At 40.7% G+C, this 25,602-nt stretch overlaps 1 protein-coding gene across 1 annotated transcript; it reads right to left on the reverse strand.

Annotated features, from left to right (window-relative positions):
• Positions 1-2,466: 2,466 nt before the first annotated feature.
• Positions 2,467-6,200, reverse strand: LOC148029445 (uncharacterized). Its single transcript, XM_087688711.1, has 4 exons — positions 5,938-6,200; positions 4,113-4,384; positions 3,136-3,368; positions 2,467-2,848 (listed from the first exon to the last, which is right to left on the reverse strand). The coding sequence occupies exons 1-4, from the start codon at positions 6,173-6,175 to the stop codon at positions 2,524-2,526; spliced, it is 1,068 nt and encodes a 355-aa protein (XP_087544837.1). The 5' UTR covers positions 6,176-6,200; the 3' UTR covers positions 2,467-2,523.
• Between the last annotated feature and the right edge of the window lie 19,402 nt (positions 6,201-25,602).

Below are 25,602 nucleotides of genomic sequence, written 5' to 3' on the forward strand. Positions count from 1 at the left end.
AGTAATTTCTTATAATTCCCTAAAGCTAATTTCATCAACATAAAATCTCAATTGATGCAAATTATTATAAGCAATTTATGACTACCTAATCAAGCGGCCAGCTAGCTAGTCATATGCTGATGGTATCCCCATGATATTCCAGGATCATGCTTATGAAAAAATAAGGAAAGTCACTAAGAAAATAGAAAATCATTATGGATTTACTAATCACATAACCTCTTGATTATATACATAGAATTTATGCCTCTTATTATAGCTCGTTTAAGTGCATACATGCTAAAAATGTTAGTCGAGAGGGTGTGTCTATTTTTACGTTTCTTTAATTATTTTATCTAAATTTAAAAAATGGTTCCTAGTCTAATGAACAAATCAAAAAATTAACCCTACTCTAATCTAACTAACTATCGCTCATGGATTAGTTGCCTTCTTGCCCATTCTTCTTACTCTATGTCAAAATGGCATTTCATCTACAGATTTTTCATTGCAAAATCTTTCATCTCACTCACATCTATGACCTATTTCTCTCATTGTGATGATGAGAATACACATCTATGACCTATTTCTCTCATTGTGGAATACCTTTGCACAATGAGATCATGAGTCCATTTCCCAATACACAAAAAGATTTTTGAATACTATATTGTAACGAAGGATGATGGAGCATGTTTGCGACAGCTCAATCCTCATTTTCATGCCAAAGTCAATATGTTTAAGGCAACCTCATTGGATGACACCATCTCTTTGGCCTAGAGGCTAAAAGAAATAACAAATAAGGATCAATGACTTCTATCCCAACATTCAATACTTACTTTCCAAGCTTTGCTAGCTTTTTAAATTCTTATCATCTGAATTACAATTTCAAGTTTGACAAAGTAGGGAACAACTAGAGACCTTGGGCCATGCATTCTTGGCAAGAAAATATAGGGTGTTTCTTTCATGGTTTTGACATTCACATCTTGAGATAGTGTAGGTGAGTACATGCAAGTGGTACTCCCTTTAGATCAATGTAATTCCATGCAAACATGTATTGGACTTCTTTAAGGAGGACTATTATGGTACCCTCATCATCCTCTCCCACAAGGTCATCAATAATATATATAGGTTTGGAAGACTCCTTCCCAATGAGATTTACTTCTATGAACTTTGTGGGTCCCTTGATTGGTTCTCTCATCCTTTTTTATTCCCAATAGAGTGACTATGTGGTCCCCCTTCTTGGGACAAGTGAACCTCTTTGGGAGATCTTATGGCTTTTTTTTATTGTCATCATCCCAATCTTGGCTCTTTCAAGCTTCCTTCTTTTTTCTCCATCTTAAAGGTGTGCTATCAATCCTTATCACGCATCCAAGCCAACGCATGTTAAGAATGTAGCATTAAGCCTATGCTTGATTAAGCTCTGCAACTATTTGTCACAAATGCAATCAACTTGAACATACATCATTACCCCACAAATAACAACTTAAAAAACATATTCACTATCAACTAACTTGGGGTGGATGACTTCGAAGAATATCCTACTTATATATACCAAATTTTAATGAGGAATCCTTTTAAGGTAAGCAATCACATAGTAGAGTAGTACACACATTTTATTTTCAAAAATAAAGTTTAGACCAGCGTGTGAATGTAGAGGCAGTATGTTTTTTCATATAATCACCCCTTGGTTTTGGAAATGACTCACTGGCCCCAGTGTATGCCTTCAAGGCTCTACTTGCTCGCTTGTCTCTACATTTTACACAGTGTTTTCTACTGAATAGCCAATTTTCTGGGTGCATATAGCAACTAACTACTACGTTTAGCATGCAAGTTCTACCCAAGGGTATCGATGCATGGCCCATTTTTAGGGATAATGGACATGCTTTGTCCCAAAAATATGGTATTCAGCATTCATCTACTTTTCTTCTAAATTGCAGTATTTGTACTCTATATTGGGACATTCAGTCTATATGAAATAGGCCAAGGATACATTTGATGACTTGATTACATATTCTAAATGGTTGAAATGCAAAGTCTAAGCTCTTCAAGAGGAGCAATGCGATAAATTTAAATTGCTAGCTTGTTTAGATGCTTTGCATGATAATAACTGTCAAATTTATTGTTCCTTTGCTCATCTACACTAGAAATATGCCCACCAAGATAATATTGTGCAATTGATGAATGAGCACGGTGCTATGATTATTGAGCCTATATCTATTATTTAGATGTGCCTCAAAAAGTTATGTCTGATGCTGTTTATTGTGCTTATTTATACATTTGTGACTTGGTTCAAAATCAAGTTAAGCCTAAATGGGTAGATTTGATGGAAGCGGATATTACAATGGCTAAAGTGAAGGAGGCCCTATCCCATTTACCATGTAGGAAAAGCCTAGGTTGGGATGACCTCCCTAATGAGCTATTTTTAGCCAACATGTAATAGCTTAAGGACTCATACACAAGTTAGTCAATCATTATGCATAGCTTCTATATTAAACGAACTTAAACATTAGAAGCACCATGTAAATAAACTTGTCATTTTGTAGGTGCATATCAAATGTTGGATTTTAGAGATACATTTGTCTTGAATAATATGCTCAATGTCAAATAATGAGCATAATCATTCAAATAATACCAAGAAAAATGGCCTTCATTGTGTAATACATGAAGCTTCACAACATGAGGCACGTGCCTTTGGATTAGCTTTTGGAGCTGTAATGGAACAGCTTTGTCTTTGTCACCTTGCCAAATGTGGATAACTCCTTGATATGTACTTGCAACATCTTCCAACTCAAAACCCCAATGTTTATTTAGAAGTTGAAAGTCTTTTGCTAGGCCAAAACCACAATTCCAACCTCCCATTGCTTCGACACGATCACTTTGTTGTATAGACGTTGTAAATATTAAAACTTAATTAGTAATCCTTCAAGTTTTCAAAAAAAAAAAGGTATCGATAACACATTTTACACAAATATACATATTCTACATAACATCACACAAATGTTTGCAACCATTTGTGACATATGTACATAGCATAAGTAAAACTAACAAAGAAATTTTCATGCATATGTACAACATGCACAAGCATTTCACTTATGCATATCTCTACAACATGCACAAGCACTTGGCTTTGCATATGCATGCATAAAGTTCTTAGAAACTTACCGAAGAACAAAGGTCAAAACCTCATATCTTTGTAATGCAAGTTGATCAAGTTGTGATAGATCCTTCAAAAAAAACCCTAAATTTTTTGGATTTTGAATAATCTTCTTGCTAAGGTCTCCCACATGACGTCGAAAAGATGAAAATGCCAAATCTAATGAAAGGAAATATAATGCTCTGAATGCCTTCCAAGAGAAACCAAGGCGTACCTCTTTTAACTCCTCTTCTGAAAAAAACTTGGAAATTATACAACAAAATCTCAAATTATAATGTGTAGCCATAATTTCAATCCACCATTCAATGGTAATCTACCACAAGAGCATTTTCTAACCAATAAATTTGTAAATTGACAATTTTCGTGCCTCGCTAATGGTTTCTTTGCACATGACACTAATATGCCATGATGTTTCATTATCATCACTCTCATATAGATAGCATAAAGGATCATATCAAGTTTTTGTTGTTGATTCAACATAAGTGGTGTCCTTTGCCTAAGGAGCTTCATGACAAAGAAGCATACACTAACCAAATTAACCATAAAGCACATGATTTTTCAAGTATGAGATGGCATATTCAAAATTAATCAATTTGATATGCATGCATGCACAGGCACACATGCATGGACATGCTTATACACACACATGCACGAACACATGTGCATGTGCACACATGTGTGCATGCACACATCAATGTATGAGTGTGCATGCACGTGCAATGCACACACACGTATGCGTGCACACATCAATGTATGAGTGTGCATGCATGTGCAATGTGCACACACGTGCACACACACACCTACCCACCCACACCTCACTTTATGTTCATACATAAGATAAACATTAAGCTCACAAATGTAGCATTTTATGTATAGCACTAGTACATATGTGTAAGATATCATTGTTATTAAAAAGATGAAGCAAGACCTAGGCTATAAGCACATGAGCATACATACAAGGATGTGAAAAGATATGGAGACTCACCTTCCAAGAGAAGCTTGCAATAGGAGACCAAAGTGCAATTCCGGCTAGGCGGTGTGGAATGTGATATGCTCCAGCCCAACAATACATAGAACCTAAAGAGTAGCCTAAAAGCCAAACCTTTTCCCCCATGTTAAGCTCATCAATTACAGCCTCCATGTCTTGAGCAAAGCTTAGGAGCGTTTGTGAGTAATGAGAATCACTTCTTCCATATCCAGGTCTATCAATAGCCACCATCCTCACATTTAGTTTCTTGAGAAGAGCTTCAGACACACCTGGCATAGTTACATCCTTTAAATTTGTTGTGAATAGATGTATATGCACTACTTTAATGTACACATTTTTTAACATCCTCACAAAGATGTGTGATACTTTGAAATCATATTTATTGAAATATGAATACAACATTTGTTGATGATGCTCGCTTACATGTAGAAAGTTTACCTCTTTTATTTCTCTCAAGGCATGATGATGCCTTGAGACTATCATTGTTTATGGACATAACCATGGATTCAAGTTTCATTGCTTTTTATTCATGGAAAAGAGGGACTCCTCATTCAAAGAAAGAGCCCAATGCATGGCATTGATTGCTTGGTCATGAGGACATGGAATGCATGGATTAGAAGAAAATTTGCAAGCATCGGTCTATAGGGAGGCTAGTGGAGAGGACCAAGTAATATTGTGTGTGTGTGTGTGTGTGTGTGTGTGTGTGTGTGTGTGTGTGTGTGTGTGTGTGTGTGTGTGTAAAGATGGTATGTTAAAGGAGCCAATTAAGTGATGGTCACTTATAACAATACAAAGCATACCCTAATTGAGCCACATCTTTGTGACACATATGCTCATATATAACTCATTTGACCTATGATGTTGATATTAATGTAAATAAATATCAATATAATATTAGTAAATATTCATAATATTTATTGCTCAACATTTGTAGGCCACCCAAAGCAAATGGTACCTTAAAGTTATTAAAAATATATAGTTATATGATCTCAACATTGTCAATCAACTTGATTCACGGGCATATGTGCATTAGAAGATGTATGAAAAATGTTTAATTGTCTCCCTTTAATAAAGTACGATGGTATGGTGCCTGTTATGAAAAGTGTTTAATTGTCTCCCTTTAATAAAGTATATTAGCCCCATAATTATCAAGATCAAATTCATGGAAGATCGACTTGGAAAATATATTTTTATTTGAAACATGCATGAATCATCTAAATCTAAGGATATGCTAGCCCCATAGGAGAGGGAGAGAGAAGGAAAAGAGAGGAGAGAGGGGGAAGAAGGAGAGAGAGAGAGAGAGAGAATGGGGAGAGAAAAAAAGAAAAGAGAGAAAGAGAGAACCAAGAGATGAGAAAAAATAAACTAAAATAGAAGACAAAGAGAGAAAAGTTAGACATGGGGAATTAGGGGGAGAGAGAAAAGAAACAAAATAGGAAGAGAGAAGGAAAAGAGGAGAAATGGATTGTTGAGCAATCACACAACTTTGCTTTTGCCGTTGTTGTGAAACAACCTAGCGTTCTGTGTGCTAGTATTTATTTAAGAATCCTCAGCATCTAACGCTAAGGATGAAAATCACAAATTGAAGTCATTACTTACATGCTGAAGGGCAAGTGGGATTCAAGATTTCATCTTTCTACAATCTTGTTACTCAAAACCCGGACCCAAACCACTACGCCACGACCGGGCTGGTCGCTACCGTATATATTTGCAACACACTTTATTTTTCTTTCTTCAAAATTTGATCCGCCGGCTCTAAGACGAAACGAACCCCATATTGAGAGAGAGAGAGAGAGAGAGAGAGAGAGAGAGAGAGAGAGACCTGGCATGGCAAAGAGGCGTGATGAGAAGGCTCCATGAAGGACGAGGAGAGACCTCTGAGCTGTGGACTGGCTGCATCCCAGCTCTCGGAAGGCGATGCGCCTCCCATCTGCCAGCCACACCAACCGCACTTCTTCCTCTCCCCCTCCCCCTGCTCCTGTGGCCGCCTCCTCTGAATCCCCTCTCGCGGCCTCCTCCTCTTTCTTCTTCTTCTTCTTCTTCAGCTCCTCCGTGTCCATCTCTCTCTCTCTCTCTCTCTCTCTCTCTCTCTCTCGATGGGAGTGCATGTCTCTTACTGATATCAGTATTCACGCCATCGTCACGTCTTTATCGTCATCGTCATTGTCATCGTCCCCCATCGTCAATCCATCCGTCATCGTCATCATGCGCTCCCCGTTGCCTCGTGTGAGTCTGTTTTCTCAGTTTCATCATCCAGCTGGCGAGATGACTGTTTTTGGTTTCGGTTCTACTTATTACAATATTATTACAACGCAAGAGCGCTTATTATAATACAGCCCCCGAAGGGAAATTTTCATTTAAAAAGTCTAAACACACCCTTGAAATTCCTCCACATGTAACTCTTCCAAACTTGAAATTTCTTTGGGCTTGAAAAAATAATATATTCCTAGAGATAATAAATAATCACACAAGTTGATAGAAGGTAACTAAGTGAAAGTTTTGGTGAGTTTGGTAACTAGCTAAGAGCCCTTTCGCATGTAAACCATGCATGTTCCATTTTAGGTGGGCAAGTGCACCTAAATTGTGCATGTGTTACATTTGCCGCCCAATGCAAATAGTGCTAGTCTATCGCATTGCTTTTCCACCAATTAGGCATGTCAACCACCTCAAATTAACGAATTTAAAAACAATTGTTATCTTATAAATCTCAAAGCTCACACTACACGTATGCCTTGCACTAAGTTCTTCTTTGCTTCTTCTTAAGTTAGCCAACCTCCTTTTCCACACACACTCATTTGACCTGGCCCTCTTCGTCCCCCTCTCCCCTCCCAACTCCTATCATTTGCTTGCCCAAAAGGCATTATTTCCATTCTCCCTTCCCTAAACTCGACTTTTACTCCAAGCAATTGTCAACACAATGTTCAGAATTATTCTTGTCATTCAGCTCATATGTGATTATCTGTAATTCATGCTATCAATGCTGCAGCGCTCAACCCATGGCAAGCATGCAGTGAGTTCCTTTCATGTGAACTGCATTTTCTTTGCAAAATTCAATAGCAACATTGTGCTTGGCTGCCTAAAGGTGTTGATCCAATTATCTTTGTTTTTGCAATGCCTTTTTCTACAAAAATGCAAACGTCAACAATCCTTGCATTTCTGTTGCACATTGCCATCCTCCAGTTGTGGCTACAAGCTCTCCAATCTCTGGCTTCATTGCAAAACATTATCCTTTCTACTATGTACATGCTACTTCTTCTTACCAATGACGAGGATGCACATTCATCATCCATTGGAAGCCATGACCACCACATTGGTGGCCCACCAACTACAAGACATGGTGCAGTGGAGATGATCAGTGCTTCCAAACTTTCTTTAGGTTGCCACTTGCACTCATCTACTTCACCCATTTTTGGCTCAAGGAAATACTCCTGTTGGGATAAAGGCGCCTCCGCCGTGCCGCCCCGTGCATTACTACACTGACAATACCCGCCACTGCACACTACAGGTGGCGGGCGCCCGTCACGTCACTTTATTCTTTACATTCATTTTTTAGTGACTAGTAAATAAAGGAAGGCCCGGTCACACATTGTGACTGTTGGAGTTCCCATTTCTTGTCTCTCTCTTTCTTGCTCTTGCTCTCCCGCCATAGCTCGTGTGCAAGCTTCGATCCTTCTCACCTTTCAACTAGTATCAGAGCTTGGCTTCCTCTTGCTCGAGCTTGACTCGGTGCTTCTCTACCTTCGCATCGACTCCCTTCATGCATTGGATCTCCATCCCGACAGCCATATCCGATCTCCCCGAGCTCCTGTCACTCCCCGGCTTCCCGAGCACCTTCCCGGCCTATTGAGGCACCTTCAAGGCATTGATACTGAGGTATTTGATCATTCTTTCAGGGTTTTATTTCAGTCTACAGGTTGCAAACAGCAAGGGCAACCATGGCTTCAAACCCTTGAAGCTTATTCTCCTCATATTGTGCCTTACACCTATCAAGGCTCAAAGAGCCTTGTCATAGGCCTTTGATAGGCCCTTCTTGAGCCCCACATTACCCCCTTTTCAGCCCATGTGGAGTAGCAGCAAGTTCAGCACCAACAGGGCCCATTGCACCATTTTTTTCCAGGCTGTTAGTACTCATCTACTTCAGCTCCACACTTGGCCATTGCTTCTTGCTCTCTACCTTGATCAAGAGGGCTATAGACTTCATGTTTGATGTCATTCAAGCTTTGGGCATTGGTCTTGATCATTCGAGGTTGATTTCTTCAGATTTGGGACTATCATAAACTATCATAATAGGCTGAAAACAGGGCAGCACCATTGGCATTAGCATTTGTTGCTTATACTCCATTCCGGTTGTGCTATTTGATGCCCGTATGTGGTCTACATGATGCCTAGTGCCTTGGGAATGTATGCACATGATTATGCCATGATTTTGGCCTGAAATATTGGCTGATTTGGGACTGTTATTTACTATTATACAGTGCTGAAAACAGGGCAGCCACACTTGGGATTGGCATTTGAGGCTTATACTCTACTCGGGTTACCTTGTTTGATGCCCGTATGCGGTCTACATGATGCCTAGTGTCTTGGGAATGTATGCATTCGATTTGCCCATGATTTGGCATTGTTTTTGGGCTGGAAATTGACAGTTTTGGACTATTTAGAGCTGTTGTATATGAGCGGGATGAAGCTCATTTGTCACATGTATTGCTTCTCTATCGATACTGGATGTATGCTATGGGTTATGTCATGATGTATTACACTTTGGGGATCGACTTCAAACTCATGATCATGATTCCGGAATGCTTTTGAGCATCGCATTTGCTCCATTGTTATTGGTTTATCATTGGCAGTTTGGTCGATTTGACTGGCATTTGGGTCGCTTATGCCTATTGTCTGTACTTGACGGATAAGCTCTATGCATTACATGCTTTGGTGCATGGTTGATGCCTCTTAGTTCGTCCATGCTTGACAGATATTTTGGAGCTCCGATTTGGATGTTTTGAGCACTTCCAACTCACAGGGATATTGACTTTGGCTTGCTACTGGATGTATTGACTTGACAGAGATCTTGCCATTGGGATTATGTCTTGCTTAGTGGTTGCTACATCAGTTGCTTCATGTATGTCATGCTCTTGGGAAGCGTATGATGCATTGACTTGGTTACTTGTCACTGGTACTTTGTCTTGGGTTGCTTGAGCCCTTAACTCGATTGTACGCCTTTTGTGCCAGTGGGAGCATCTTGCATGCTTACTTGAGCTTGAGCAGGGATTACATGCTATTGGAGCAGTCTATGTCATTGAGCAGTTATAGATGTATTGAGACTTTTGATTATACTCCGACAATTGGATGTTGCATTGAGTATATGTCTTGGTTCACAGGATGCTTATGAGATGAGTCTCAATTTTGGATCCGCTTTCTTTTGAGCAGACACCTATTTGTGTCAGGTTTTGGCAGTTGGTTCTATATTTTGCCTAGATTGTCTAGGGTGTGCCTCTTACTGGCAGATGCTATTTGACATCTCTCGGTGTTATGCTCATGTATTTTCACTATCATTTGGCTTTGCTTTGTCCTCTTTATGCCGGCTTTGGACCTAGCATTGTTTAGTTGACATTAGATCCAGTTTTGGGACAGTTTGCTCTCATTATTGCAATTCTGAAATTTATTACAGCAAGCATTTATTGGTGGACTGAGCAGTATTTTTTGTGCTGAAATATCCTGATTTGGTGTATCGCACCTAGTACTAAGTGGACAGCATCTTTTGGCACACTTTTCTCGCCATTTGGAGCTCATTTCAGTGGATTTTGGGCATTTTCTGCAGTAAAACAGCCAGTAGTTTTACATTGTCTGTGCATTTCCAGCCTGCATTATGGCATCCTCTTCGACTAATAATGCCATATTTAACATCACAAAGTTGGATGGTACTAACTACTCTTATTGGAAGAGTCAAATTTGGCAGGTCTTGGTGCAGAAATCTCAGATTAAGCCACTTCTGTTGAGTGGGGAGCAGCCTGAAACTATGGACAATGACGACTGGCTTGAACTTGATGAGCTATGCAAGTCCACGATTGTATTGTCTCTCACTGAACTGGTACATTATAATGTATTTGAGGAAGCACAGAGTGCATGGGATCTATGGAATAAGATCAAGAATCTTTATGATAAGAAAAGTCCTGCGAGTCAAATGTACTGGTTGAAGCAGCTTATGGATCTGCGCATGAAGGATAATGCGACTATGTCTGCTCACTTGAGCCACTTCCATGCTATACTGAAGAACCTAACTTCGCAGGATATCACCTTTGGAGAGGAAGTAACTCCTCTTTTCTTGCTTAGGACTCTGAATGAGTCATGGAATGTATTCCGCACTGCCCTATGTGCCTCTAGTGCTACTCTGAAACTAAATGATGTTGAGAGTGCTCTTCTGCAGGAAGAGGTTAATCGCAAAAACTTGGATGCCTCTCGTGTTTCACATGCTTTGACAGTTAGAGGTAGGAATGACAGAAATGATCATGGTAATAATCGTGGCCATGACTCGCAGAAGGGTCGGTCTAAATCTCGTGGAAAGTTGCGTAGTAAGTCGCTTAGGCGCAACGCTAATGTCACTTGTCATCATTGTGGGAAAAAGGGCCATATCAGACCACAGTGTCATGAGTTGCGCAATGAGAAGCGCAAGGATAAGGGCAAAGAGAAAGTGCAGGAGAAGTCCTCTGATCGCAGCATAGTACCTGCGAAGTCCAACGTCAAGATTGAAGAAATTAATGTCATGCAGATCGAGGATTCCGATGGTAGTGATGAGTTCATACTTGTAGCTAGTTCTTCTGATGCTTCACACTTGACTGAGACACCTAGTATATATTCACAGTGCTGGTTATTGGATTCAGGTGTGTCCTTCCATGTGACGCCTTACTATGAGTGGTTTCACTCTTACCGTACTGTATCTGGATCAGTCAGACTTGGAGATGACAGGTCTCTTGATATTGTGGGCTGTGGAGATATTCAGTTGCAGTTTTCCACTGGCAGTTCCTTTTTGCTCAGGGATATACGTCATGTACATGCGCTTACGCGCAATCTTATGTCTGCAGGACAATTGGATGATGCAGGGTTTCATGTCTGTTTTGGGGATTCTGCCTGGAAGATTATCAAAGGCAAACTTGTGCTTGCTAGAGGCGCCAAGGCTAGCAGCCTCTATCCTCTTGTTGTATCTGGGTCTTTTGTAGACCATGTTTTGGTAGTGGGCTCTATCCCACATGTATCACTTTGGCATGCCAGTTTGGGGCATATGTCTTTGAAGGGAATAAAAATGTTATCTGGTTTGCAGTATCTTCCGCCTTTGGACTATGCATGTTTTGACTCGTGTGATCATTGTCTTTATGGTAAGCAAAATAGGTCTACGCATAAGAAATTGGGTAGGCCATGCATGAGTGAGCCCTTGGCTTTGGTGCATTCAGATGTTTGTGGGCCCATGCCGTGTATGTCTATGGGTGGCGCAAAGTACTTTGTTACCTTCATTGATGATTTTTCTAGGAAAGTGTGGGCTTATCCCATAAAGCAAAAGTCCGATGTCTTGGCAGTCTTTCAGCGTTGGCTTGCTCTTGTTGAGAACCAAACTGGGTATAGGCTGAAATGCCTTAGGACTGACAATGGGGGAGAATATGTCTCACGTGCTTTTGAGCAATTTTGTGATGACAGGGGTATTAAGCATCAGTTGACCGCCCCTTACACCCCCGCCCAGAATGGTTTGGCTGAGCGCATGAACAGGACTATTCAGGAGCGTGTCCACTCTATGCTTAGCCATGTAGGCCTACCACAGAGCTTTTGGGCTGAGGCAGTTAGTACGGCAGTGCATGTCATAAACCGATCGCCTTCTAGTGGATTGGATTTCCAGGTTGCAGAGGAAGTTTGGGCTGGTAAGCCACCCTCTTATGCGCATCTCCGTGTCTTTGGATGTGAGGCATTCTGCCATGTGCCCAAGGACAAGAGGAGTAATTTGGATCCAAAGAGCATTAAATGCATCTTTCTTGATTATGGTGATTTAGGAGAGATGGGCTATCACCTATGGGATCCGCAGGCGCGGAAAATAGTACGCAGCCATGATGTAGTCTTCCATGAAGACAAGATGCACAGGCAGCCTGAGAAAGTGGTTGAGATCCGCAGAGTGATATTTCAGGAGGAGCCTAGAGCTCCTACACAGCTAGTTGGATAGCCTACAGCTGCAATAGATGCTCATGGTCAGGGTGTTGGACAGGTAGCTGGGCAGGCAGCAGAACCTGCAGTGAGACGGTCTGCTAGAGACAGACGTCCACCTAATAGATTTCAGCCCTCTATGCATTATATTTTGGTTACAGATGCAGGAGAGCCTTTCACTTATGATGAGGCTATGCGCAGGGGTGACAGTCACTCCTGGGAGAGGGCTATCTAGTCTGAGATCGACTCCTTGCATAAGAATGAGACTTGGGATTTGGTTGCCTTGCCTAAGGGCAAGAAGGCTTTGCCATGCAAGTGGGTGTACAAACTGAAAAGTACCCCTGGACACCCCAAGCCGGCATACAAGGCTAGATTGGTAGCAAAGGGTTTTAAGCAGGAGCATGGTGTAGACTTTGATGAGGTCTTTTCTCCTGTGGTTAAGATAACCACCCTGCGCTTGGTCTTGGCTTTGGTTGCTCAACTTGACTTAGATCTATATCAGATGGATGTCAAGACGGCTTTCTTACATGGGGACTTGCATGATGAGATCTATATGGAGCAGCCTAAGGGCTTTGTAGAACCTGGCAGGGAGCACCTAGTGTGCAAGTTGAAGAAAAGTCTTTATGGCTTGAAGCAGGCACCTAGGGAATGGTATCATAAGTTTGATGCCTTTATGTAGTCACAGGGCTACAGCAGGAGTGCTATGGATCCGTGTCTTTACAAGAAGAAAGCCCGTGATGGTTCATTCCTTATTTTGATACTCTATGTGGATGATATGCTGATAGCAGGGAAAGCTCATGATGAGCTAGATGCTCTTAAATCTCAGCTGAAGAAGAGCTTTGAGATGAAGGATTTGGGATAGGCCTCTCACATACTTGGTATGCGCATTAGACGCGACAGGCATCAGGGACTCCTCTACTTGTCACAAAGGGAGTATATTCATAAAGTCCTTGAGCGCTTCCGCATGCAGGACGTAAAGCCTATTGGCTGTCCATTGCCTTCTTATGTAAAGGTATCACAGGCCGATTGTCTGCAAACAAATGAGCAGAGGGCCGAGATGGCCCAGATCCCTTATGCTTCAGCCGTGGGCAGTTTGATGTATGCCATGATAGCCACTCGTCCAGATATTGCCTTTGCAGTTGTGGCACGCTATATGGCTACACCTGGTAGGAAACATTGGGATGCTGTGAAGGGTATCATGAGGCACCTGAAGGGCACAACAGATATGTGTATTTGCTATGGCAGTCAGGATACAGGGGTCATGGGGTACACTGACTCCGATTATGCAGGACATGCAGATAGTAGGAAGTCCACTTCTGGCTATGTATTCACCTATGTTGGAGGTGCTGTCTCTTGGATGTCCAGGGTTCAGAAGTGTACGGCTTTGTCTACCACTGAGGCCGAGTATGTTGCAGCCACTGAGGCTTGCAAGGAGGCCATATGGCTAGGCCATCTAGTTGCTGACCTTGGGATTGATGCTATACCTACACTGCATTCGGATTCTATGAGTGCCATTCAGTTGGCTAAGAATCCGGTCTTCCATGCGAAGACAAAACACATTGAGGTGAGGTATCACTTCATACATGGTGTCGTGGAGGACAAGTCTGTTGACCTTGTCAAGATCTCCACTGACGAGAATCCTGCAGATCTACTCACGAAAAGCCTCACTACTGAGCGCTTTGCCTTCCTCAGGAGATTGATGGGCGTTGGATGAGATGTTGCCTTTCCTCCTCCCTTGTACCTATGTACAGTTGTACTGTCTTTTTCTTTTCTTTCTTGGGGTAAAGGCACCTCCGCCGTGCCGCCCCGTGTATTACTACACTGACAGTACCCGCCACTGCACACTGCAGGTGGCAGGCACCCGTCACGTCACTTTATTCTTTACATTCATTTTTTAGTGACTAGTAAATAAAGGAAGGCCCGGTCACACATTGTGATTGTTGGAGTTCCCATTTCTTGTCTCTCTCTTTCTTGCTCTTGCTCTCCCGCCATAGCTCGTGTGCAAGCTTCGATCCTTCTCACCTTTCAACTCCAACCTCCCTCCTCCAAGTTCATGGTTGTTGATTCCCAATCAAGTAAAAAGTTGCAATTGCTTTGATGTACCTTGCCACTAGATGCTCCTACAATGTGGTTTTAGAGTAGTTTGCTTGCAGAGTGTCAACAGCCTTAGAAATTGTGGATGTCTTCATTAAAGCCTTGCTTCCCTTCCAAAATTAGTTCATCAAGTGGCCTTCCATGCTCGACAAGAAGGCTGTTCTAAAAGCAAGCATGTAGCAATAGTAAGGATTGCCTAGCTATTGCAGTGCAATTGATTCCACCCACATTCACATCGACAAGCTAACCCATGAGTTGTCAACCACTTGGTTTGATTGCAAAGGGAATTACTCCATGATATTGCAGGGGATTATGGATTTCAACTTGCAACTCATTGATATATACACAAGTACTTTCATCGCTCCTTAAGTAAATTAAGTACATTCTTTAGAGTCTATGAATGTTCAAGTGAGTCTTGTATTCCAATCATATATATATCCTTATGTTTTTAAATGGTGCTATGTTTTGCAAAACCATCGACTTCAATTCTATTAGTAACGTAAAGAACTTGTGTTTTGCATTTGACCGAAGACAACAAATGACTAATGTATATGAAATTGACTTCAAGTTTCAAATGGGAAAGAGACCATTAATTGCAAAGTGGTAACAAAGCATGTCACTCCAAAAGAGATAGAACATCAAAATAACATAGGACAACATGTACGCTCCTACATGAACTATCAAATATGTAACTATAGAACATAAGACAATAGAGATATATGTGAGACATCATTTCCCATTTATTTCCACTAGTTCATCTGTGCTTCAAGGGTGTCGCACAAGAAACTGCTCCATGAAATGTGTCATCTGTTCAAGTTCCCTTTGAACACCTTGCACTTGCTCGCTCATGATCTCCACAAGATGCTCTTGAATGGTGATGAGATCTCTCACCTTCACTCACTGGTCTTGGGATTACTACTATTGGCCTCAATTAATGGTCTCGATAAGATTCTTGCTAATCTCATGAAAGTCCCTCTTTATCAAATTTGTCCTTGTCTCCTAGCAAAACTTCTTCTTTGGGGTGCATTTTATATCCTTCACTACACTACCACTAATAGGGATTCCTGTTATAGCTACCACTAAAGTTGCCTTCTCCTTTCCATTGCCATTGAGTGTGTCTGCAAAATAAAGGGCAATGGTCATGTCCATAGTTCACCTAATCAACTACAAAGTTTGTTTTAAAGGAATCCAAAAGAAAAACACAAATGTAGGAAAACATACCAATCTCTATTGTAGAAGTAGACTGGGGTCAACCAAAACATCCTCTTCAAACCTTTCCTCAATGATTTTAAAAAGGTCCTCATCCAATGTTTTTGGAAGACCTTTCTCCCTCCTCTCCATGATGTCCATTTGAGCCCATTTAGTACATCTACATGGCATGCCCTTGTCCCAATCATGAATCTTCCTATAGTTTAAGAAATGATTTTCCCACTCGTCACAGCATTGCAATGCAGTCTTCTAGACTCCTCCTTCTTTGCACCAATCTAAAATGCACTGCCAATGGTCATTAAGCAAGACAATTTGTTGTGTTCCCTTTGCAGCCACCATCTCATCATCCAGCCTTCTCTTCACATCACAAGTACAGCAAACTACTCTATGGTCCAGCAATCCCTACTCCCACTAGATTATTCTAATCCCATCAACTTCTTTCATCTTACTTTTCCAATCGCCCACCTTTTGAGTTTGCAATTAGTGTCGGGGGACATGGCAACTTCAATGTTTGCAACATGCAAACTAGGAGTATGAGTGGGTTGTGTCACTTGTAGAGGATTAGGGGCAAGAGGTGTGGGATCTACCAAGGGTGGTACTAGCTGTGAATGTTATTGTGGGGTGATAGACCTACATGGGGGCGCTTGCAAAAGTCTTGCAATAGGGACTACAGTCTGCAAGGAGACAACACTACAAACAATGGGCACATAATAATAGGATTTTTCAAAGGCGGGGGCACCATGCCAAAAGATCTAGAAGGTGGCAAAATGATTGACAGTGTAGCACCAAACTGTGCTAGAGCATGCAATAGAATGAAAGGTTTGAAGGAGGAGTGGGGCAACTGTGTTGTGGGAACCTATGAGGTGTTTGAGGAACTTTGGTTATTTGAGACAAACCCTCTTCTTTGTGCTTCTCTAGGTCCTGGTCTATTGAGTTCATGAGTAAATCATAGTATAAAGACATTATGACCTAAAAGCATATCAACTATAAGGTATCAAGTACATGATAATTTGAGATAATCAACCTAAGCCTAGTAAGCAAATAGCCTAGTAAAAAATTCCATTGAGGCAACCAAATGATGCACACATAGTAAATCATTCAATTTAGATGGGAAGGGTCATGTAGATAGAGTATTGATAGCTCATAATCATGTTCAAAATTAGTTACATCATTTTCATAATCAATTAGATCATACACATACTCACTTAGAAATACATTAAATGCAAAGTACGTAGGAGGTACGTTGGTTGATATGACCACATTAGCTACGAGCCAAGGTCCATGCATTTCTACCAAGTGATAATCATAGCCTAATATCATATCTAGAAGCACTCGTAATTTAAGTCTTATTCACAATCAAGTTTGAAACATACATACCCTTTTATAACAAACCATCAACACTCATAATCATCTTCGCAACCCTTCACGTAATATTCGCAACCAATTTTAGCAATGCATAATGACTTTGGAATAAATTAGATGATACCAAGGGACTGCATCAAAAACAAAGAAGCGCAAGAGGAAATCTAAACGAAAATCCAAGTCTTCAGTCAACAAACTTGGAGTGACTGAGCCCCTCGCAATTGAAATCAAGAAACCAAACATGACTGTTCAAAAGGTAGATCCTCAGCCTAGCGTGCTTAATAAGCGGATATCAAATGTAACCATCGAGTGTGTATAAGGACCACTAGTGCCCAAGGAGACTTTGACTTCCCAAGAGGATAATGAGCACCCATAGGTACAACGGTGCTCATGATAAGGCTAATTGCTCAACAAAGCAAATGGCAGAATCGTCTAACACTCACGAGCAAATCTTCTAACCAGTGCCAAGTCCACCTAGGAGTCCCAAATCTCCTACACCTTCTTTCCCTAAACAAACACAGGAAACACAACAACAATTGTCAAGTACAATTGCTCAATCCCAATCTCTATCTCCATCTGAGCTTCCAAATGTCCAAGATGCAGGACATGACCCCACCCTTAGCTCTCAGCCTAAGGATATGCCTATGTAATCCATTGTGACTAGCTCAACTGATGCTCGATTTGCACAAGTGAATGTGCAAAGGGCAACAAAAGATGCGACCACTTTTGATCTTCTTAAGGACTTGATACCGCAGTCTACGAACACTAGCCAGCCCATTGAACTAGTCACTACTACTTCCAATCAGGAATCACAGCAGTCACAGCCTTTGGCCGTGATGATGCCCCTTGCGGAACGTGTCCTTAGTAATTCACTTGCAAAACAGATATCACGACCAATATCCTTGACACCTCCAACACTTCCCAAGTACCTAAAGCCTAAGCTTTAGGAGATATATCCAAAGATTTGGCCAAAGCGATAACGCATTTGACCAATGAACCAAAGGTGAAGTGCATGATGAAGCTTGACCACAAGCTGACAGCCATCACATGTGCGTACGTCCATGTGGACATTGGAAGGCCAACACCAGAGTACACAAAGCTCATAGCCAAACCCCTGACGTGGAATGAGCAACAACATGTTTGCTCCCGCTATGTAGCTATCGCTAAAGAAGTCATAAAGGACATCCCAAAAGCCACAACTAGAGAATTGTGCTTGATATCCTCACTCTGTACTGCTCAATGTGAGACAAACAAGAAAAAGCTTGAAGTAATCAAAAGAAAAGGGAAAGGACAAGGTAACTTTGTGTAGAAATGGTACTTGGCAGCCAAAATTGGCCACCGACTAATGATGCTTGCTGAGCAAAGGAAGGCCCATTTTACATCAATACATGACCCCACGTACATTACCCCAATCTCATTAAGAGTATTGGCAATGGTCCATGAGGTCCAACTTTCTGTCACTGTCCAAAAACATCCCTTGTATGATAAAGTGCTTCTAGAAGAATATCTACACGTGGCTAGTAGGCTAAGAGTAGGGAGCATGGTACTTGATGTTAGTGCATATGTCTTCTACCTCACTCAAGACCCTACAATCCTAGATCTATATGCTTCACTTCAACACAACCCTGACTTCTTCAACTGGTTTCATCTCAGCCTACATGACAAGAACCCTAAACCATCTCTTGGTTCTACACTAGAGTCACTCGAAACCTCCTGAGCAAGAGAAAAATAGCTCTAGACACAACACCCGCTCTGATAAGAAGCAATGGAGGCATGTTCCAATGGGTAAGGACAAGATTCTAGAGCAAACGCCAGACCAGGAGCAACTGCCAATGCAAGTGGATGAGGAGGGAAATTAGCTGAAGAGCTAGACTCTCCAAAAAGAGAGGAAGTTGTACCCTCACAACCTAGTGAGGCTGTTCAGCATGCCACAGCTATATCCCATGTGAGGACACATTAGAGAAAGAGAATGTTGAGGCCCAACCAAGCACATCAATGGCTAACCTAGTTCAGGGTCCTAAATTTTCAAAGGATACACCTCAATTGCCCAAGAAAAAGAGGAGAAAATAATGAAAACAACTGCAGTTGCAAGTGGTTGTAGATGCCAAGAAGATTGAAACCAAGAGTGATGAAGAGCTAAGGAATAAAGCATTGAGTCCACCCACAAATGAACCCATTGCCATCTCTCCTAACGGCGGTGAAACCTCAGACACATCAGTGTGTTCTGATAAAATCAAAGCAACCATTACCATCAACGATTGCTTGCAATGCTCAATCCACCGACATCAAAACTTACATTGACCAATCAAGAGTGGATACAACACTGTCACAACACATTGACGAAACTAAACTAGTCACATCCAAGGAGAACCATGACACAATAGTAGCAAAGCCTCAGGAGAAACATGAAAACCTTGAGGACATGAGAGCTAGCATTGACCAATCTTGCTCATCTAGGCCTAAGCCCCCAGCTATGCTAAAGCCTAGGGAAACTCCCAAAACCTTGCATGAGATAGCAACTGAGTAAGCCTTCATAGAACATAGAAGTGTCACAGAGTGCTTGACTAAGTTAGAAACTAAACTCAAATTATTTGCACATGCTTACATCCTTGCAAACATAGGTACATTCCCTAGGGAGCAACTTGAGGAATATATGTCATATCCGCTATCCTGGGAAGAGCAAGAATATCCTAACGAGCACTATGACAAGCTCCTATATGAACGCATGCAACTCATCTCCAACGCAAGAAGGCCGACGAACTACGCTTAATTGTGACATTCATCGAAGCACATTGTCAACCAAATATCTTAGAGATAGAGGAGCTAAAGCGACAATCATAGGGTCAATGTCAATTTGAAAAATGTTGGTTTGGAAACCGCGCTACAATAGCCGAACTCGGAGCCCAATCTCAGAGGAGCGATTGGCCAAATGGTGGTCTCAAAGAGACCCAACCTATGTAACGCCAACTTCTTTTCGAGTACTAAATGCCATTCGAGGTATGGACTTAGTTGGAGCTAGCCAAGAGAACTCTCTGATTGATAAAATTCTCACTGAGGAGGAGCTACATGTTGCTAGTAGACTCGGACAAGGTACCATGCTACTCAATGTTGCAAAATATTTGTTGTTATTGAGTAGACTCCCATGAGTACTAGATGCGTGTGCCACACTCTAGTACAATCCTGAGTTCTACAATTGGTTTTTATCCTCATGAAGTGACATGGATTCATAAATGTGTACATAAATAAACAACGAGGTTTGTGATTGTGTATAGATAATACCAAAAAAAGCAAAGCTAGCACACACACAAGCAATGATAATCAAGTGCAGGTGATATGCATCGAAGTCAACACCATGGGATTCAGGTAAGTGATATCTCTTTGAGCTGCACATGTTCAATATGGTTGAATTGAAGCATATGACTTGCATGTACTCTCATGAGTTTCCAAGTGAATGCAAGATAACATAGGTCTCTGTACGAAAGCGTTCAATGTCCAAGTCACCAAAGACCACCAACCCCACAAAGGACCATTATGGAGAAAGCGACAGAATTACCAAGAAAAAAGAGCCATGATGGAATCCTCACGAGAAGAGAAAATCACCCTTCTTGCAGAAAGCACACATTACATTTGAGCATGGCCCAAAGCATAGTCATTGGCTACTCTCTTTTTCTTGGCCAAACTCCACATCGGGGTAGGAGCCACACTCTCAACAACAAACATTTCTTCATCAACCAGGATTCAATTCGGCAAATGTTCTATTCCTTATCCATGCATAGCTCACTCCAATTGGTACCTCAATTATAACGACGTCTCACATGTTACAAAGAGTTTTGCAAAATCTCAAGTGTATCTCTCCATCTCAACAATTGTTCCTCTAGCATCGAGGCTAGTAACACAATCATCTTTGTAATATCCATTTTTCACAGCCTTTGGATGTCGACATTTCTCAACCCAAATGAAAGGCTGATAGCCTCAATATATTACATTGTTGTATTCATTTTATCCAAAATAAAAAATAAAAAAAGAGAACCAAAAGAAAAGAAAAGAAAAAAGCACTCACGATCACAACACATCACCTAGGGGTCCTCAAATTAGGTACGTCTAGTGATCTTCATCAATTGACTTCATCCCTAGTCTCCTAGCCCTTTACACATCCCCCACAATCGTTCAAGGCACATCAAGGGTAGGACATACTTAGGAAGCTTGTCTCGTGGTTAGACCTATCACCCTGAGACCCATTTGCACGATTCTTTTTCGCACTCCATCTCAATACCATTGTGTAAAAGAGACATTTCTCACAGCAAACATAAAATGGAAAAATACAAGAAAATACTCTTAATTGCCAAAGACAGCCATAGCCAAGGTGACCGCTGTCATGAATTGTATTACCAATGAAAGAGAAATACATTGGCATGAGAATCAAAGGATGATTACTGCAACAAGATACTCACCTCTTGCTATGGTGGACATAGGTACACACCCCTATGATAGGTGGGAGGAAGGATCCCTCAATCTTGTATTCTTGAAAAATGGCAAAAAGATCCTTCACATGTTACATCTCCACCTTTTATACCCAACCCTCACATATCCTAGACTAAGGTATTTTATGCTTTATTACAAGCCATCCCGGCCTAAAAGAGCTTTGTCCTCAAAGCTAAATTGGGAATAAATTATAAGGATGATTACAAGGATAACTTGAAGCATATGGAATCATGCTGAAGTAGAGCCCTTATATTAATGAAGAATCAAGAAGTTGATGAAGAAATGACCATGTAAATGGAACACACTGCTGTAAGCTGTCCAAAACAGGCAATATACAAAATTGGCCATATCTTGAGCTATAAATGTCCAATTTCCATGTGCTATATATAGAAATGTGGAGGACAACATGTAGTATCCAAGCATAGCTTCAAAATCAAATTTTGATGAAAATAAAGCAATTAACTTTTCGACAGGAAATTATTACAACAAGTTGTTTACTGTTCTGTTCATGAACTGTCCTCTTGTAAAAGCCATGGAAATTGCTCCAAGTATGATGATTGCTACCAAGAAGATTCTTCGATAGGCAAACCTTTCCATTTGATAAGGTATTCCACAAGAATTCGGTTCCTTAGAACCTTCTCTCGCTTATCAATAATCTTTTCGAGTTCATAGATGATCAAACCATCATCATCCAAGAGAGGGAGTTCTTCAAGAACTTGGATTTGAGGACAAACATACTTTTTAAGCTGAGACACATGAAAAACATTATGAATTCTCATGCTTGAAGGTAAATCGAGCTGATAAGTAAGATTCCCAACTCGTTTGACAATGCGGTAAGGACCATAAAATCTATGAGCAAGTTTATTGTGCCCTCCTTTGAGAGAAGCATATCGTGACTTGGGAACCTTCAAGAATAACCAATCATCTTCCTCAAATTTCACATGTATTCTTTTCTCATATGCATAGGCTTTCATGGTCTCTTGAGCTTTCCGAATGATGTCCTTGCATTGCTTCATAAGAGCCTCCATCTTTTCTAACTCCTCACGAGCTTGTGGATTCACATCTTCATGGAATAAGGCGGAGGATACTTGCACTTTGTAACCATATAGAGCTTCAAAAGGAGACATTCCAATACTCATATGATAAGTATTTTTATAGCAAAACTCTGCAAGGTGAAGCCAATGGTACCAAGCATTTTGTGTGTCATGGCAAAAGTGCCGCAAGTATACCTCTAGCCATTTGTTAACTCTTTCTATTTGCCCATCGGTTTGTGGATGGTATGCTGTACTAGGAGTCAATAGAGTTCCCATTGAAGAGAATAAACTCCTCCAAAAGCTGCCCATAAACTTAATGTTGCGATTGAACACAATCTTCATTGGCATTCCATGAAGCTTGAAGATAGATTCCATAAATTGTTCAGCCACTTGCTTTGCTGTAAATTGAGCTTTGGTAGGGATGAAATGTGCTAACTTAGTCAATCAGTCTACCACCACATAAATGCTATTCCACCCACGCTTTGTTGTAGGTAATCCCACAATAAAATCCATGGTAATATCAGTCCACTTACCATGAGGAATAGGAAGGGGCTGAAGTAAACTGCCGAGTAGAAGAGAAGAGTCCTTGTTTTGTTGGCATGGAAGACATTGCATAACAAAATCCTTAACATCCCTCCAAATACCCTTCCAATAGAAGCTCTTATGGATATTATCAAAGGTTTTGAATAGCCCATGGTGTCCCGCTAAAGGCGAAGAGTGTATCTCATGCAAAATACGGTCTTTGAAAGAAGATTGTGGTGTCAAGTAAACTCTACTATGATACCATAGAAGACTGTTATGCCATTTGAAATTTGGATACGCATCTACTTTGCCTTGCTGAAATTCCTTCATCATCTGTGATGCTTGCTCATCAAGCAAATATTCTTCTTGAATATCATTGATCCAATCCTTATGCACAATTGAAATTGTAGAGATGAAGCATGCCCACATTCTTGATAAAGCATCCGCTACAATGTTATCTTTTCCAGTCATATAGGATATTTCAAAATCATAACTTTGAAGAGTAGCTAGCTACCTTCGTTGTTTAGGAGATAAATTTTGTTGGAAAAGGAAATATTTAAGCACACGGTGGTCGCTTTTAACCTTGAAATGGCTGCCTTATATATAATGATGCCACTTTTTAATAGCATGCAAAATTGCCAACATCTCTTGTTCATAAACATGTAGTTGACGCTCCTTATCATCAAGCTTGCGACTCTCATATGCTATAACTCCATGGTCTTGATAGAGAACATCCCCAACTCCTCTTCCACAAGAATCCGCACATATAGTGAATTCCTTAGAGAAATGTGAGCAAACAAGAATAGGTGCTGAAATTAAAAGAGATTTCAACTCATTAAAACTCTTATCGACTATGGAATCCCAAAAGAAAAACTCTTTCTTTTATCGGTTAAAGGAGCCGCCACATGAGCATAATTTTTTATGAATTTTCTATAAAACAATGATAATCTAAGGAATCCCCGCAAAGAAGTAGAAGAAGTCGATGTAGGCCATTCTTTGACACACTTCACTTTGTTAGGATCCACTCTTATCCCTTTTTCTCCCACAATGTGACCTAGGTATTCCACATCTTCTTCCATGAAAAAACACTTTGACATTTTGGCAAAGAGTGTGTGTCTTCTTAATATGTCAAAGACCTCTCATACATGCAAATGCTCCTCCTTGGACTTGCTATAAATGAGAATGTCATAAAAAAATACAATGACTATTTTGTATAAGAGAGGCTACAATATTTTGTTCATGAGAAAAGTGGCGGGGGCATTTGAGAGCCCAAATAGAACCCTCTTTCGGTCCTAAGGGCTATTTTATACTCATCTCCTTCATTCAAATTTGGTGATAACCCGAACAAAGATCAATCTTGGTGAAGACCTTTGCATCCTTAAGTTCATCCAAGAGATCGTCAATACGTGGAATCGAGTATCTATTCTTCATCATGGACTTGTTCAACTCTCTATAATCAATGCACATACAGAAAGATCCATCCTTCTTCTTTACCAAGAGAACAGGAGAGGCAAACGGAGATTGACTTGGCTGAATTAGATCCATTTGTAGCAACTCTTTGACTTGTCGCTCCACCTCTTCCCTTTCAAACTTTGACAAGTGATAGGGAGGTTTGTTGATGGACTTGGTATTAGGCAACAAATCGATAGGATGGTCAATCTCTCGCTTTGGAGACAAAGATGATGGTGGCTGAAATAAATCTTTGTACTCCTCCAATAGTTCTTCCAACCTTGTATCATTTTTCTTTGAAGAAGAAGATGGCTGATTTGGTGGCTGTTCTTCATCTACTTTCGCAAGAAAAAGAGTGAAGATCCATGATCGTGCATTGATTTCTTTTCTTAACTTCTTCATGGATATGAGTTCCAACTGTTTTTGACCAATGCCCTTCAATTCTATATGATTTTAATTTCATTTGAACTCCATTTGTATGTTTTCTAAGTCCAATGAAAATTTTCCAATGGACTTAAACCAATCGTAGCCAATGACAATATCAATAGGTCCCATTTTCAAAGTAATCAAGTCCACTTGTATGGTACATGAAGGAGATAGAGTAATAGGAGTTTGTAGGCATGCTTCATTACTTGCTTCATAAGCTCCATTCGCAACTTGGATCTTCAATGGCACTTGCATTTGTTGAGGTAACAATTTCAGCCCATGTAAAGATTTGGTATTTATGAAGCTATGGGTACTACCCGTGTCTATTAAGAGATGAACCACTTTTCCATTGATCAACCCTTCAAGTCAAAGGGTATTTTCTCCCTTACAACCGGTCGATGTATCATGAGAAATGGCACATAAAGAACCACCCAGATCAAAAGGAAAGCTGTCCACAATGTCATAAAACTCATCATTGGTTCTATCATCCTCATCATGCATGTCTTAAACCATAGGGTTTGCATCCACATGAAATACATTTCCTTCTTGATCCTCTTGTCCTTCATCTTCATCTGGTTCATCAATGATTACAAAATTGAGCTTGCTATTTTTGGATTTACACTTCAGTCTATGGTCTTATGTCCACTTCTCTCCACACTTGAAGCATAAACCTTTGGCCCGCATTTTCCGAATTTGATCATTAGAAAGGACCTTGCTGTAAGTGTTGTTTT

The sequence above is a fragment of the Lygodium microphyllum genome, chromosome 11 (assembly GCF_053477565.2).
Source record: "Lygodium microphyllum isolate KBCC chromosome 11, Lygodium_microphyllum_v1.1.10, whole genome shotgun sequence".
Classification (NCBI taxonomy): Eukaryota; Viridiplantae; Streptophyta; class Polypodiopsida; order Schizaeales; family Lygodiaceae; genus Lygodium; species Lygodium microphyllum.